The 13,490-nt window shown below is 45.8% G+C and overlaps 1 protein-coding gene across 12 annotated transcripts in view; it reads left to right on the forward strand.

Annotated features, from left to right (window-relative positions):
* REPS2 (RALBP1 associated Eps domain containing 2) overlaps positions 1 to 13,490 on the forward strand; it is a 245,961-nt gene that overhangs the window by 89,045 nt on the left and 143,426 nt on the right. For all 12 annotated transcript variants that reach the window (XM_021080774.2, XM_085008577.1, XM_085008575.1 and 9 more), the window contains one exon: positions 4,648 to 4,745. In XM_021080774.2, the coding sequence (XP_020936433.1) occupies positions 4,648 to 4,745 (98 nt within the window). The remainder of the gene's footprint in view (positions 1 to 4,647; positions 4,746 to 13,490) is intronic.

Genomic DNA, 13,490 nt, shown 5'->3' on the forward strand with positions numbered 1-13,490 from the left:
ACCAAGTCTGTCCTCCAAGTCCATGAGTTTCTTTTCCGTTCCTTTGTGCCATGTATTAGATTCCAGATATAAGTGCTATCATAGGGTATTTGTCTTTCTCTTTCTGACTTACTTCACTCAGGATGACAGTCTCTAGTTCCATTCATGTGGCTGCGAATGTCATTATTTTGTTCTTTTTTATGGCTGAGTAATATATATATATATATCACATTTTCTTAATCCATTCATCTGTTGATGGACATTTGGGTTGTTTCCATGTCTTGGTTATCATAAATAGTGCTGTAATGAACATATGAGTGCATGTATCTTTTTCAAGGAAAGTATGGTCTGGATATATGCCCAAGAGTGGGGTTGCTGGGTCATATGGTAGTTCTGTATTTAGTTTTCTAAGGTACCTCCATCCTGTTCTCCATAGGGGTTGTACCAGTTTACATTCCCACCAACAGTGTAGGAGGGTTCCCTTTTCTCCACACCCTCTCCAGCATTTGTTACTTGTAGACTTACTAAGATGGCCATCCTGACTGGTGTGAGGTGGTACCTCATAATAGTTTTGATTTGCATTTCTCTAATAATTAGCGATGTTGAGCATTTTTTCATGTGATTATTGGCTATCTGTATATCTTCTTTGGAGAAATGTATATATAGGTCTTTTACCCATTTTTCCCTTGGGTTGTTGGCTTCTTTGTTGTTGAGTTGTATAAGTTGTTTGTATATTTTAGAGATTAATCCTTTGTCAGTTGCATCGTTTGAAACTATTTTCTCCCATTCTGTAAGTTGTCTTTTTTTTTTTTTTTTATGGTTTCCTTTGCTGTGCAAAAGCTTGGAAGTTAGATTAAGTCCAATTGGTTTATTTTTGCTTTTGTTTCTGTTGCCTTGGGAGACTGAGCTAAGAAAACATTTACACGGTTGATGTCAGAGAATGTTTTGCTTATGTTCTCTTCTAGGAGTCTTGTCTTACGTTTACGTCCATTTTGAGTTTATTTTCGTGCATGGTGTGAGTGTGTGTTCCAGTTTCATTGCTTTACATGCAGTTGTCTAGCTTTCCCAGCACCACTCGCTGAAGACCGCCTTTTTCCCATTTCATATTCTTGCTTGCTTTGTTGAAGATTAAGTGACCGTAGGTGTCTGGGTTTACTTCTGGGTTCTCTATTCTGTTCCATTGGTTTGTCTGTCTGTTTTGGTACCAGTACCACACTGTCTTGATGACTGCGGCTCTGTAATACTGTCTGAAGTCTGGGAGAGTTATGCCTCCTGTTTGATTTTTGTTCCTCAGGATTGCTTTGGAAATTCTGGGTCTTTTACGGTTCCATACAAATTTTTGGATTGTTTGTTCTAGTTCTGTGAAAAATATCATGGGTGATTTGATAGGGATGGCATTGAATCTGTAGATTGCTTTGGGTAGTATAGCCATTTTTACGATATTAATTCTTCCAACCCAGGAGCATGGAATATCTTTCCATTTCTTTGAATCCTCTTTAATTTTCCACCATTGTGCAAGAATGACTCACATATTGGCTATACATCTAAAGTCAATTTGATTTTCACATTTTATTTTCATGAGAAAAATCTTTTTTTTTTTTTTTTTTTTCTGCTTTTTAGGGCCGCCCCTGAGGCATAGGGAGGTTCCCAGGCTAGGAGTTGAATTGAAGCTGCAGCTGCCAGCCTACATCACAGCCACAGCAACGTGGGCTCTGAGCCATGTCTGCGACTTATACCACAGCTCAGGGCAACGCTGGATCCCTGACCCACTGAGCAAGGCCAGGGATCAAACCCATATCCTCACAGATATTAGTCAGATTTGTTTCCACTGAATCACAATTGGCACTTCCAAAAGCCTTTTTTTTTTTCTTGTTCTTTTGTTTTGTTTTGGCTTTTTAGGGCTGCATCCACGGCATTTGGAAATTCCCGGGGTAGGGGTCGAATTAAGAACTGCAGCTGTTGGACACAGCCACAGCAGCGCCATATCTGAGCTGTGTCTGTGACCTACAGCACAGCTCACAGCAACACTGGATCTTTAATTCACTGAGCGAGGTCAGGGATTAAACCCATGTCCTCGTTGGTTTCGTTACTGCTGAGCCACAATGGGAACTCCTCAGAGTGAAGAAATCTTTTTTTTTTTTTTTTTTTTTTTGTCTTTTGTCTTTTTTTGTCTTTTGTTGTTGTTGTTGTTGCTATTTCTTGGGCCGCTCCCGCGGCATATGGAGGTTCCCAGGCCAGGGGTCGAATTGGAGCTGTAGCCACCGGCCTACGCCAGAGCCACAGCAACACGGGATCCGAGCCGCGTCTGCAACCTACACCACAGCTCACGGCAACGCCGGATCGTTAACCCACTGAGCAAGGGCAGGGACCGAACCCGCAACCTCATGGCTCCTAGTCGGATTCGTTAACCACTGCGCCACGACGGGAACTCCAGAGTGAAGAAATCTTTAGGGTTCATTGTATACTCGCCCGCTGGGAGAAGGGTGGTGCTTTTAGTTCCTTACTCATAGTCTTATGAGAGGATCTGAAAATTATTTATTTTGGAGTTCCTGCCGTGGCTTAGGGGAAACGAATCTGACTAGCATCCATGAGGACATAGGTTCGATCCCTGACATCGCTCAGTGGGTAAGGATCCAGTGTTGCCGTGAGCTGGGGTGTAGGTCGCAGAGGCGGCTCAGATCTGATGTTGCTGTGGCTGTGGTGTAGGCCGGCCCTTGTAGCTCCAATTAGACCCCTAGCCTGGGAACCTCTGTGTGCCACAGGTGCAGCCCTAAAAAGACAACAAAAAGGAGTTACTAAGTTTGCGTTGACTTGCATGTTTGGGCTTTTATTTGGGAGGAAGGAGAGGAGAGGCAGTGAGCAACGTCTCCTCTCTTACCTCTTGAGTTCACTTGCGCTTGCACTCGAGGAGTCACACTGCTGGTGGCCTGCATATCAGCTCTGGTGCCAGTGGAGCTGATTGGACCATGTGTCTAAGATTTGCGACCAGGTGGCTTTAGACACCTTTCCAATCACAGGCAGGTGTTATCAGCGTAGGCTTCCCATGGGAGTAGGAAGAGAAAATAGGCCATTGAGGCCAGGCCTTTCCAAACATGAGCCACCATGTGGCTGAGGCTTCATTCAAGCCTGACTGATGAGATGTGTCTGTCTCTGCCAAGGGAAGGAAGGTCTTTGTCCCTGAGGTCCCGGAGCCCCTGGCCAGGTGGCCTCCCCCTGCCCGTGTCCCTCCCTCTGAGGGGAGCCAAAGGCAGAGGCCTGAGGGACCAGCTTCCCAGCGAGAGCCCAAGGCCACTAGGTCCCAGCTGTGGTGCCATGTGTTATGGTTCAAAGCTTCTGGCAGGAGGAGTTTAGTTTGATGTTCCACCACAATGGAATGATCTTAAAAATCCTGCAAGGACAACACCTGCCTACCAGCCGAGACTTCCTTGTTTAAGATTTGGGCTATGTGCTCTCTGTGTATGTTTCTTTTGCAGGTTTTGTATTTTTAATCTGTTCCTGGTAGGGTCGGGAAATCCATTTCATGATTTGCCAGGCAGTGATTTTGATGTTTTTAGATATTTTAATGTGTTATAATGTTGTGTTCCAGTTCCTTGGAGGAACTACAAAGAGCAGATGTGAGCCCAGGAGTGGTGTGGTGTGTTCTTCATGTGCTGTTGTTATACTTCCTCTATTTTAAAAAGTTCAAACTATGCTAAAGGTGATGCCTGCTACGGGATAAGGCCTCTCTGCTCTCTCTCCCTGATTTTATTTAAAAGGAAGCCATAGAAAGAAAGCAGTTTCCTTACTTATATACTTCCGAAAACCTGAACTGTTAATCCACAGAGATCAAAGATGGTGTCATCTCGGGCCATAATTTCTCCTTTCTTTTGGAGCTGGATGCTGCCTGGGTATTGTTTTCCTTCTATATTGGTAAGGTCGTTATTAAGTGTTCTGGAGACAAAAAAAGAATGAAAAAAATACATTTTAAAACATTTTTTTTCCCCTGAATTTGCATCTTCCTTTAATGTCAACATTCGCAGAATCCCGTTTGCACGCGTCTCGGAGTTTAAAACATTTTCTTAAAGGTGGCAAAATTATTTTGAGTTTGGTTATTGAATGATAAAATAATAAATATAAAACACGTTTATTCCTTTTCGTGTTTTCCTCTGCATGGTTTTACATTCTTTCGAATAATAGAAAGCAGAACGTGCTATTTATTTTTCAAAAATAATAAAATAAATGATAATGTTGAATCTTAATGTTCAAAATGCATCTTCATTTTCTCCTTTGGGGCAGGTAGGTGATGAATGGAAGCCTTGGGGATAGGAGGGCAAATATAGAATTTACCTTATGTTTAGAATTTGAACATATACAACATGGTACTTTTCTAATTGCTCTTATTTTCTGTTCCAGTGTAGGTTCACACTGTTCCACCCTTCCACTTTAGTCTTAATTTAATCTGATGTAAATATTTTCCAGCCTTACCATGAATTGCTTGACTGTCTTTAGATTGGTCAGTTAAATTGTATCCAGAGGTAGCAAGGTTTGTTTGTCTTAGGTGGCCCTTTCTGTGAAAACTCTAATGCCTTCGCTGATTCTTCCCTGACGAGCAGGCACTTGGAGGGTGAAATCATAGCTTGGGGGTGGGATGTGTGTGTGCCATGCTGATTTTCCCTCCTGCTGTTTCAGCTCCATATGAAGCTAGACAGCCCCTTGTGCAGCCTGAGGGACCCTCGTCAGGGGGCCCAGGAGCCAAACCCCCTCGGCATCAGGCTTCCCTTATCCGGGTAAGTGACACTGCGGGCTTATGCCCCTGGGAGACTTTGGGGACGGGGCTTTTTGATGAGCCTCTTTGTTTTCCTTTTGTTGTAAGGAGGATATGAAATTCCCCCCTAATGTAAGTACTGGATTTCTTGTTCTGTTACTCTTTCCCTAAATCTTTTCTGTTATGCACGTTTCTCCCCTTCTCAGTGTCCCTAGACCAGTTTGGGCTGGCTTTGGGTCTTTGTTTTGTCTAAAGTGCCCTTCCCCCTTCATCTGCTTACTCATTAGGCACCTCCTTAGGAGAGCTTCGCTTTTTTCAAAACGGCCTGTCTCACCTCTGCCTCGGTCTTCATTTTCCCTCCTTCAGTGCACAGTTAGCTGTTCCGCATTTGTTTTTGGCCTCCAGTTACATTGCGCGTGTGGAAGGCAGAGGTCGTTCTCCTGTATTTTCTCTCAGTGCCTAGTCCAGTGATGTCAGAGAAGAGCTATTTTACAGGTGGCAACAACTCTCACTCCCTTTATGTGATAGATACAAAAGAAATATGGCAGAAGCTCAAGTGACAGCTCCGTTTCCTCTGGCTACACCGCAGCTTGGACAATATCTGCTTCCCTTTGCCATTGTCTTCCTGGGGATAAAGAGCTCTTATTTTTTCCGTATCTGCCACTGTTAGCTTATGTCGTACCTCTGAGGCCGGTGCTGGTAAAGTCGCATTCCCAAAAAAGGATGTGTGCCTGTGTGTGTCTGCCTGACAGAAATCCCGAGAAAACTGGGTTCGCTGTCTGACTCTAAAGACAAGTAGAAGGAGGGGGCTTTGTATAACACTTCTTTTTTTTTTTCTTTTTTTCTTTTTTGGCCACCCCATGGCATCTGGAGTTCCTGGGCCTGGGATCAGATCTGAGCCACCCTTGTGACCTGTGCTGTAGCCGGGGCAGCGCCAGATCCTTAATCCACGGTGCCAGGCCTGGGACGGGACCTCTGTCCTGGTGCTGCAGAGATGCCGCTGATCCCCGTGCGCCACAGCAGGAGCTCCTCTATGACATGGCACTTGTCCAGCTTAGAAGGACCACCACTGTGCCGCCAGTTTCCTCCAGATAGAAGGATAATGTCAGATAGTGCCCTAAAGAAGTGGGATGGTGGTCTGGAACAGAATGAACGAGGCTGAGGAAGTTGGTGGTGGTCTCTGACTCGCCTCTGGGGATGGGGTTCTGGGTTAGGCTCGCTCTAGAACTTACCTCCTAAGAGGGAACTCTGTGTGCAAAGAACTTTCCTAAAGGTGATAGATAATTTAGCCATATGCTGTATATTCGTATGGAATGCTTCCTTCAGCTTTCAGATCTAGGTACTGTTCTATGAGTATAGAGGATGTAACTGTGACCAAGAGGGGTCCGTCAAGTCATGAACCTCCAGTTTCACTGGTAACGCGTAAGCGGCAAAGTCAGAATTGGAGCCCAGACCTGGCCAGTGTCAAACGCTACTCTTTCAAATACTTTGCTATGTCCATTAGAGTCCTGTATTACAAGGAGGCTAGGTTCTAGAGTTGCTATATAAATAAACTTTGGGTGTCATAAAAAAAAATTCCTGAAAACCCTTTTATTGCTGCCACACTGGGGAGCCCCGCTGCCATTCTCTCCTAGGTCTGGTGGAGCTCAATCCCCGCTCCCCAAGTTGGAACAGACACTTGTTTCTTCAGCTGAGCTGCAGATGCAGTAGTTGGCTGCGTTTAGAGGTCGTGTGGTACAAAAATATGTGTCTTTTAACATGAGAATCACACCCACTGTGGAGTGATGGTTCCATTAGCAGCGGTATCGGAGGGACCGGGATTCATCTTAAAGATCTGCGAGGTGTGAGTCTGCATGGCTCTGCACAGTACCTCCTGGTGCTGTGGAGACCAGATCCTCCACTGTCAGAATGATGGACAAATAGGCGGTCAGTCTTGGCCTTCACAGTGATGGCCGTGGGCTGTCCCTTGGCTGGGGTCCTGGGACGTCTCTTCTAATCTCTAGGTCTTTTCTCCTGCTGCTAATAAACATGCTTCTTGAGCGCTCCGAGCAACTCATGTTTATTAAACACCTGTTAAGTGCCAGGTACTGTGTTGAGAATACAGAAATGAAGTCCAAAACTCCTGGTTCTTGCCCTCAGGGAGCTTACAGGCTATTGGAGAAGACGGCCATTTTTTTTTTTTTTCGGTCTTTTTGCCATTTCTTGGGCCACTCCCTCGGCATATGGAGTTCCCAGGCTAGGGGTCAAATCGGAGCTGCAGCCACCGGCCTACGCCAGAGGCACAGCAACGCAGGATCCGAGCCGCGTCTGCAACCTACACCACAGCTCACGGCAACGCCGGATCGTTAACCCACTGAGCAAGGGCAGGGACCGAACCCGCAACCTCATGGTTCCTAGTCGGATTCGCTAACCACTGCGCCACGACGGGACTCCAGAAGATGGCCATTAAATAGAGCATCACGAAGGAAATATATAATTATGATATGTGATCAGTGGAAATTACACTGTGCTTTGAGGATCAGAAGTGGCAGGGGGTGTTCCCATTGTGGCTCAGCGCTTAACGAACCCCACTGGCATCCATGAGGACTCAGGTTCGATCCCTGGCCTCGCTCAGCAGGTTAAGAATCTGGCGTTGCTGTGGCTGTGCGGTAGGTTGGCAGCTGTAGCTCCAATTAGACCCCTAGCCTGGGAACCTCCATATGCCGTGGATGTGGCCCTAGAAAGACCAAAAAGAAAAAGAAAAAAAAAAAAAAGCAGGGAAGTTAGGGCCTCGGCTTGGCAGGTAGGGGCTGATCAAGGAAGACTTCCAGTGGGGAGTCGCAGTGGAGTTGAAAGGGGAAGAATTCATCTGTGTTAACCGGGTGAGGGGGTCGAGCTGCGCATACAGTTTCTATGTGCCTTTTCTTTTCTTTCTTTCTTTTTTTTTTTAAATTTTCTTTCTGCTGCCCTGCGACATGTTGAGTTCCCAAGCCAGGGATCAGATCTGAGTTGCCATTGCAACCCACTCCACAGCTGTGGCAACTTGGGATCCTTAACCCACTGTGCCCGGCCGGACCTTGAACCTGCGTGCCAGCATTCCAGAGATGCCACCGATCCCGTTGTGCTACAGTGAGAACTCCTGTTTCACCTTTTCTCCCCTTTCTTTCGGTGCTCATAGCTAGCTCACGAGTCATTTCTGTCATTATCCCATTTTTCAGATGAGCAGACCTGAGGTTTAAAGACCTTACTTAATTCACCTAAGATATAGCTGGGACGTCGTAAGGCTGGAGTTCAAACAGTAGCCATGCGTCCCTGGTCTTTGCCTTAAGAACCGGCTGGATTGTGATGTCGTGTGTTAAGCTAAGAAGCCCCGAGTGAAACACTCGTGTTAGGAGCATTGGGCAAGATCACGAGGCCAGCGTTGGATGTTGGCGTTTGAGCTCTTCAGATAGTCCGGAGGAGGTGGCAGGAGATGGCAGGGTGGGTCGGTGGGGCTGGAGCCCGGGGAGAGCCGGGGCTGACGGAAGAATTTGGCCACAGTTGGCCGTGAGAAGGACGTAAGAGATGGTGCAGAGAAGCCAAACAGGTTCTCATGCAGGTCCAGCCAGGCTCTCTATGACCTTGGCCAGGTTCCTTTTCTTTTCTGTAACACGAATGAGTTGGAGTGGATTTAGCAGTCCCCTGTTAAAACCTGCACTAGTCTCTTCCCCTTCGGGTTGGTTAGAAGTCAGTGCAGGGCGCCCCCTCCTATTTAAGATGGCAGCAAGGAGCCTTTTTGGGGACAGCAGTGTGTGGTTTTCATGGCCAACGTGTTTTTCTTTTTTCTTTTTTTTTTTTTTTTTTGCTATTTCTTGGGCTGCTCCTGCGGCATATGGAGGTTCCCAGGCTAGGGGTTGAATCGGAGCCGTAGCCACTGGCCTACGCCAGAGCCACAGCAATGCAGGATCCGAGCCGCGTCTGCAACCTACACCACAGCTCACGGCAACGCCGGATCGTTAACCCACTGAGCAAGGGCAGGGACCGAACCCGCAACCTCATGGTTCCTAGTCGGATTCGCTAACCACTTCGCCACGACGGGAACTCCCAACGTGTTTTTCTTTCTCCGGTTCCTAGGTTTCCTTCTGAGGCCTGTCACCTTGGCTGGACTCCACGCCCCAGAAGGCAGAATGCCAGCCTGGGTTAATCAAGTAGCTGAGGATCTGAAGGGAAGGTTTCTAGTGGTGGGGGATTCCTAGGGATCGGGATCGGTGCTAGGCTGGGCACCCCATTCCCGCGTTGCCGCGCTCATGTGCCGAGGGCAGCACATGATGCCTCTCTCTCCCAGCTCCCTCGTGGCCTTGTGTTCAAGTCCTTCCTGCCTGATGTGGAGGTGGCTGGCCTCTGGAACTGAGAAGACGTTGAGGGCCCCCGGGTCTGCACAGTTGCCGCTCCTGGGCTTTGCATTTGAGAGGTGCTTCTGCTCAGTTCACTGCCCAAACATGGGAATGAACAGTCTTTTTGCTTAATATTTTTATTTATTTATTTTTATTTTTTTACAGAATAAAATACATACATTTACACACAATTACATTCACACAGATTATTATATCATGGATCTTAAGAAACAGATTAAGTGACTCCCACTGGAGAAGTGGAATGGAAAATATGCTGAGACAAATAGGAAATTTATTCTATACTTTATCCCAATTTTATGGCTTTCATCTATACTACTTAGTTTTATCTATTACATTTCAATTTTTCTTTAAAAATTAGCATTATATTAAATTGTTATATCATGCAACTAAAGTTTATAAAGAAGAAAGCCTTATGTACCATTAAATATTTTATATAGCATAGTAAAAAGAATAACAACTGGTAAGCATAACAAAAATAATACACCCTCTGAAAATAAGTAAAATATAAAATGCATAAGTTGGTTAAAAAACAGTGTAACTATACAAATATGTCCTCACAATTTGTTCCATCTCATTGATTCTTCAATAAAGGCATTACACCATTCTAGGTGATGTGATAAACAAGACATTATGGACTTTACATTGTACCATGGAGAGAAATGGTTATTAATAATACACTTGTAGAACTGTATTATTTAATTGTACAGTGGCATTATTTAATTATAATTATCATAAGTTCTTTGATGGAGAGGAAATCAGAATCAGATCTAAGAAGACTTCAGCATTCCAAGAATGATGTCAAATGACCCCCTTCATGGTGGAGTACGCACTTATTTACTATGCGATATATTTCTTCTCCAGAGATTCCTTGTTTGTGTATCAATTGTAGATTTTTGGTTTGCAGTTATTCTGAAGTTTTGATGTAAGAGTCTATATGTATATGAGATTGTTATAAGTTGTTGTTCTCTTAATTGCAAGTTCATCTCTGGTGTCCTGCATTTGTAGCCACCTCTTCTCATGATTTCTGATTTTGATGGTATAACTGTGCATGGATGATTTCATATCTTTACTGTATATATACCTTTACTGGTGAGCCTTGTCATGTATGGAATTTTTGTTTCCTGTTGCTGATCTTTTCTTTCCTGCCTAGAGAAGTTCCTTTAGTATTTGTTGTAAGGCTGGTTTAGTGTTGCTGAATTCTCTCAGCTTTGGCTTATCTGTGAAGGTTTTGCTTTCTCCTTCAAATCTGAATGAGAGCCTTGCTGGGTAGAGTATTCTTGGTTGGCGGTTTTTTCCTTTCATCACATGAAGTATATTATGCCACTCCCTTCTGGCCTGCAGAGTTTCTGCTGAAAAATCTGCTGATAACCTTATCGGGGTTCCCTTGTATGTTACTTGTTTCTTTTCCCTAGCTGCTTTCAAGATTTTCTCTGTCTTTAATTTTGGTCAGTTTGATTATTATGTGTCTCAGTGTGTTCCTCTTTGGGTTTATTTTATATGGTACTCGTTGTGCTTCCTGGATTTAAGTGGATGGTTCCTTTCCCATGTGAGGAAAGTTTTCGGCTATTATCTCTTGGAATATTTTTTCTGTCCCCTTCTCTCCCTCTTCTCCTTCTGGCACCCCTATAATACGGATGTTGGTGCATTTCACGTTGTCCCAGAGTTCCCTGAGACTCTCTTCATTTGTTTTCAATCTTTTTTCTCTTTTCTGTTCTGCATCCGTAATTTCCACTAATCTGTCCTCCACCTCACTTATTTGTTCTTCTGCCTCCTGTATTCTGCTTTTGGCTGTTTCTAGTGAGTTTTTTCAGTTATTGTATTTTGCATCTCTTCTTTAAGTTTTATATCTTGTATCTCTTTGGTCAGTGTTTCCTGTAAGTTATCCATCTTTGCCTCCAGTTTATTTCCAATGTCTTGCATCGTCTCCAGCATCGACAGTCTAAAGTCTTTTTCCTGGAGGCTGAGAATCTCCTCATGGCTTAGCTGATTTTCTGGGGTTTTTCCTTTCTCCCTCATCTGAGTTATATAGTTCTCTGTCTTTTCATTTTTATAGGTGTTTGGTGTGGTGGCCTTTTTACAGATAATAGGGTTGTAGCCTCTGTTACTTCTGGTGTCTGCCCCCCTTGTGGCTGAAGTCGGTATGGGGGCTTGCTATAGGCTTCCTGATGGGAGAGGCTGATGCCTGCCCCCTGGTAGGTGGAGCTGATTCCAATCCCTCCTGTGGGTGGGGGTTAGTCTCTGGATGGGATTAGAGGCAGCTGTGTGCCTGAGGGGTCTTTAGGGAGCCTGTTTACTGAGGGGCGGGACTGTGAGCCCACCTGGGTTGTTGTTTGCCCTGGGGCTTCTCAGGCTGACTGATGGTGGGGCCAAATTTTCCCCAAATGGCCCCCTCCAGAGAAAGGCAGCTGCTGAATATTCCCGAGAGCTTTGCTTTCAATGTCCCTCCCTCACAACAAGCCACATTCACCCCTGTCTTCCCAGGATGTCCTCCAAGAACTGCAGTCAGGTTTGACCCAGATTCCCATGGAGACCTCGCTCTGCCCTGGGACCCAGTGCACGTGAAAGTCCGTGGGCGCCTTTTAAGAATGGGGTCTCCATTTCCCCCAGTCCCTCGGAGCTCCTGCGCACAAGCCCCACTGGCCTTCAATGCCAGATGCTCCAGGGGCTCTTTCTCCCAGTGCCAGATCCCAGCATGTGAGGGTTTGATGTGGGGCTCAGAACTCTCACTCCTGTAGGTGAGTCTCTGTGAGCCAGTTAGTTTTCAGTCTGTGGGGCTTCCCACCCGGGAGGTATGGGGTTGTTTATATCACGAAATCACCCCTCCTACCTGTGGTTGTGGCCTCCTCTTTTTCTTCTGGAGTAGGGTATGGGTTTCCAGTCCATTTGAGTGGAGATTGCTCAGTCTTTAGTTGTGAATTTTGTTGTTTTTAGGAGAGAAGTTGAGCTCCTGTCCTTCTATTCTGCCATCTTAATCCCGTCTCTGCTGAATATTTTAGGCATGTTGATTGTTGTCCATTCACGTGTTAGATGTTTTTCCTCTTAAAGTTTCTAATACTGAGCATATGGTATATTGGTGGACAGTTGACAGTGGTTGCTAATGAAATGACACATCTTTCCTGCTTCTGTTGTGCTGTGTTCATAGGTTATTTTGTGGTTTCCTTTTCGCAAGTGATCCTGGCCATCTAGATTGGGTAGTCATTTGGGATTTCGCTGGCATGGGATTTGGAATTGACCCTCCTGCTTCTGTTTTTGCCACGCTTCCCGGAAACTGCTTTCCGTTCAGTGTGTCTCATTGACCCCTGGGCAGCTTTGGACACTGAGCACCTTGTTAAAATGCTCTCCTCCGGGGTCCATGCTGCCATCTTCTCCTGGTTTGTCTCCTGCTTCTATGACTGCCTCTTGCTAAGATTTTTTTGGTTTGATTTCCTTCCTTCACCCACCCCTCGCACGTTGGGGATCCCTGGGTCCAGTTCTCACTCTGTTCCTCTTTTGCTCCATGAAGGCTGATGGCCGTCTACCTCCATCTGCCAGGTGTCGCCTTTTGACAGTCCCACTGTCACCTTGAGTCCTGGCTCTTTCTCTGCACTTTCTCAGTTCAGGCCGTCCTCTGTCCCCTCGCCTCACCTCTCAGCCCCTCACTCTTTCTTCCACTCTCCGTTATCCTCACTTGGGACACAAATAACCTTAAAAACACCAGGCTGATCTTCTTCTCTGCCCCCTGCTCTCCGCAGATCATCCACGTTCCTGGCCATGGCTCTCGGGGCGCTGGTAGTGGGGTTACCCGCGTGCCCCTGCAGCCAGTCAGGGACAGTCAGGGTTCTCTCTGAGGGAGCCTCACTCCCACAGCGGTGATTTCGCTTTCTCCTTGGTCTCGGTTCACCTATGCCTTTCTTCCATTGTTAACACCAAGGATGAGAATCTTCTAATATTTTTTACGCATGTGAGATTTCTGTATTTTTCATCCTTTTTTTTTTTTTTTTTTTTTTGCCTGTGCTGCAGCATGCAGAAGTTCCTGAGTCAGGGATCGAACCCGAGCCATAGCATTGACAGCCCCAGATCCTTTTTTTTCTTTCATTTTTAGGTCACCCCCATGGCATATGGAGATTCCTGGGCCAGGAATCGAATCCAAGCTGGAGCTGTGGCCTATGCCACAGCTGAAGCAGCACTGGATCCTTAACCCACTGTGCCAGGCCGGGGATCAAACCAAAGCCTCCATAGAGATAAGCCAGATCATGAACCCATTGTGCCACAGCAGAAACTGCAACAATGCCAGAGTCTTAACTGCTAGGCCACCAGTGAATGCCTGTTTTTCTCATTGGTACAAAGCGATTTGTTGTTGTTTGCCCATTTGTCTGTGATGCTCAGCCGGAGGGATGGGTGTTCGGTCTGTGTTG

This window comes from Sus scrofa, chromosome X (assembly GCF_054392235.1).
Source record: "Sus scrofa isolate SSC_HxYL_T2T_F1_AM1 chromosome X, Sscrofa_HxYL_maternal_Yorkshire_Landrace_v2.0, whole genome shotgun sequence".
Classification (NCBI taxonomy): domain Eukaryota; kingdom Metazoa; phylum Chordata; class Mammalia; order Artiodactyla; family Suidae; genus Sus; species Sus scrofa.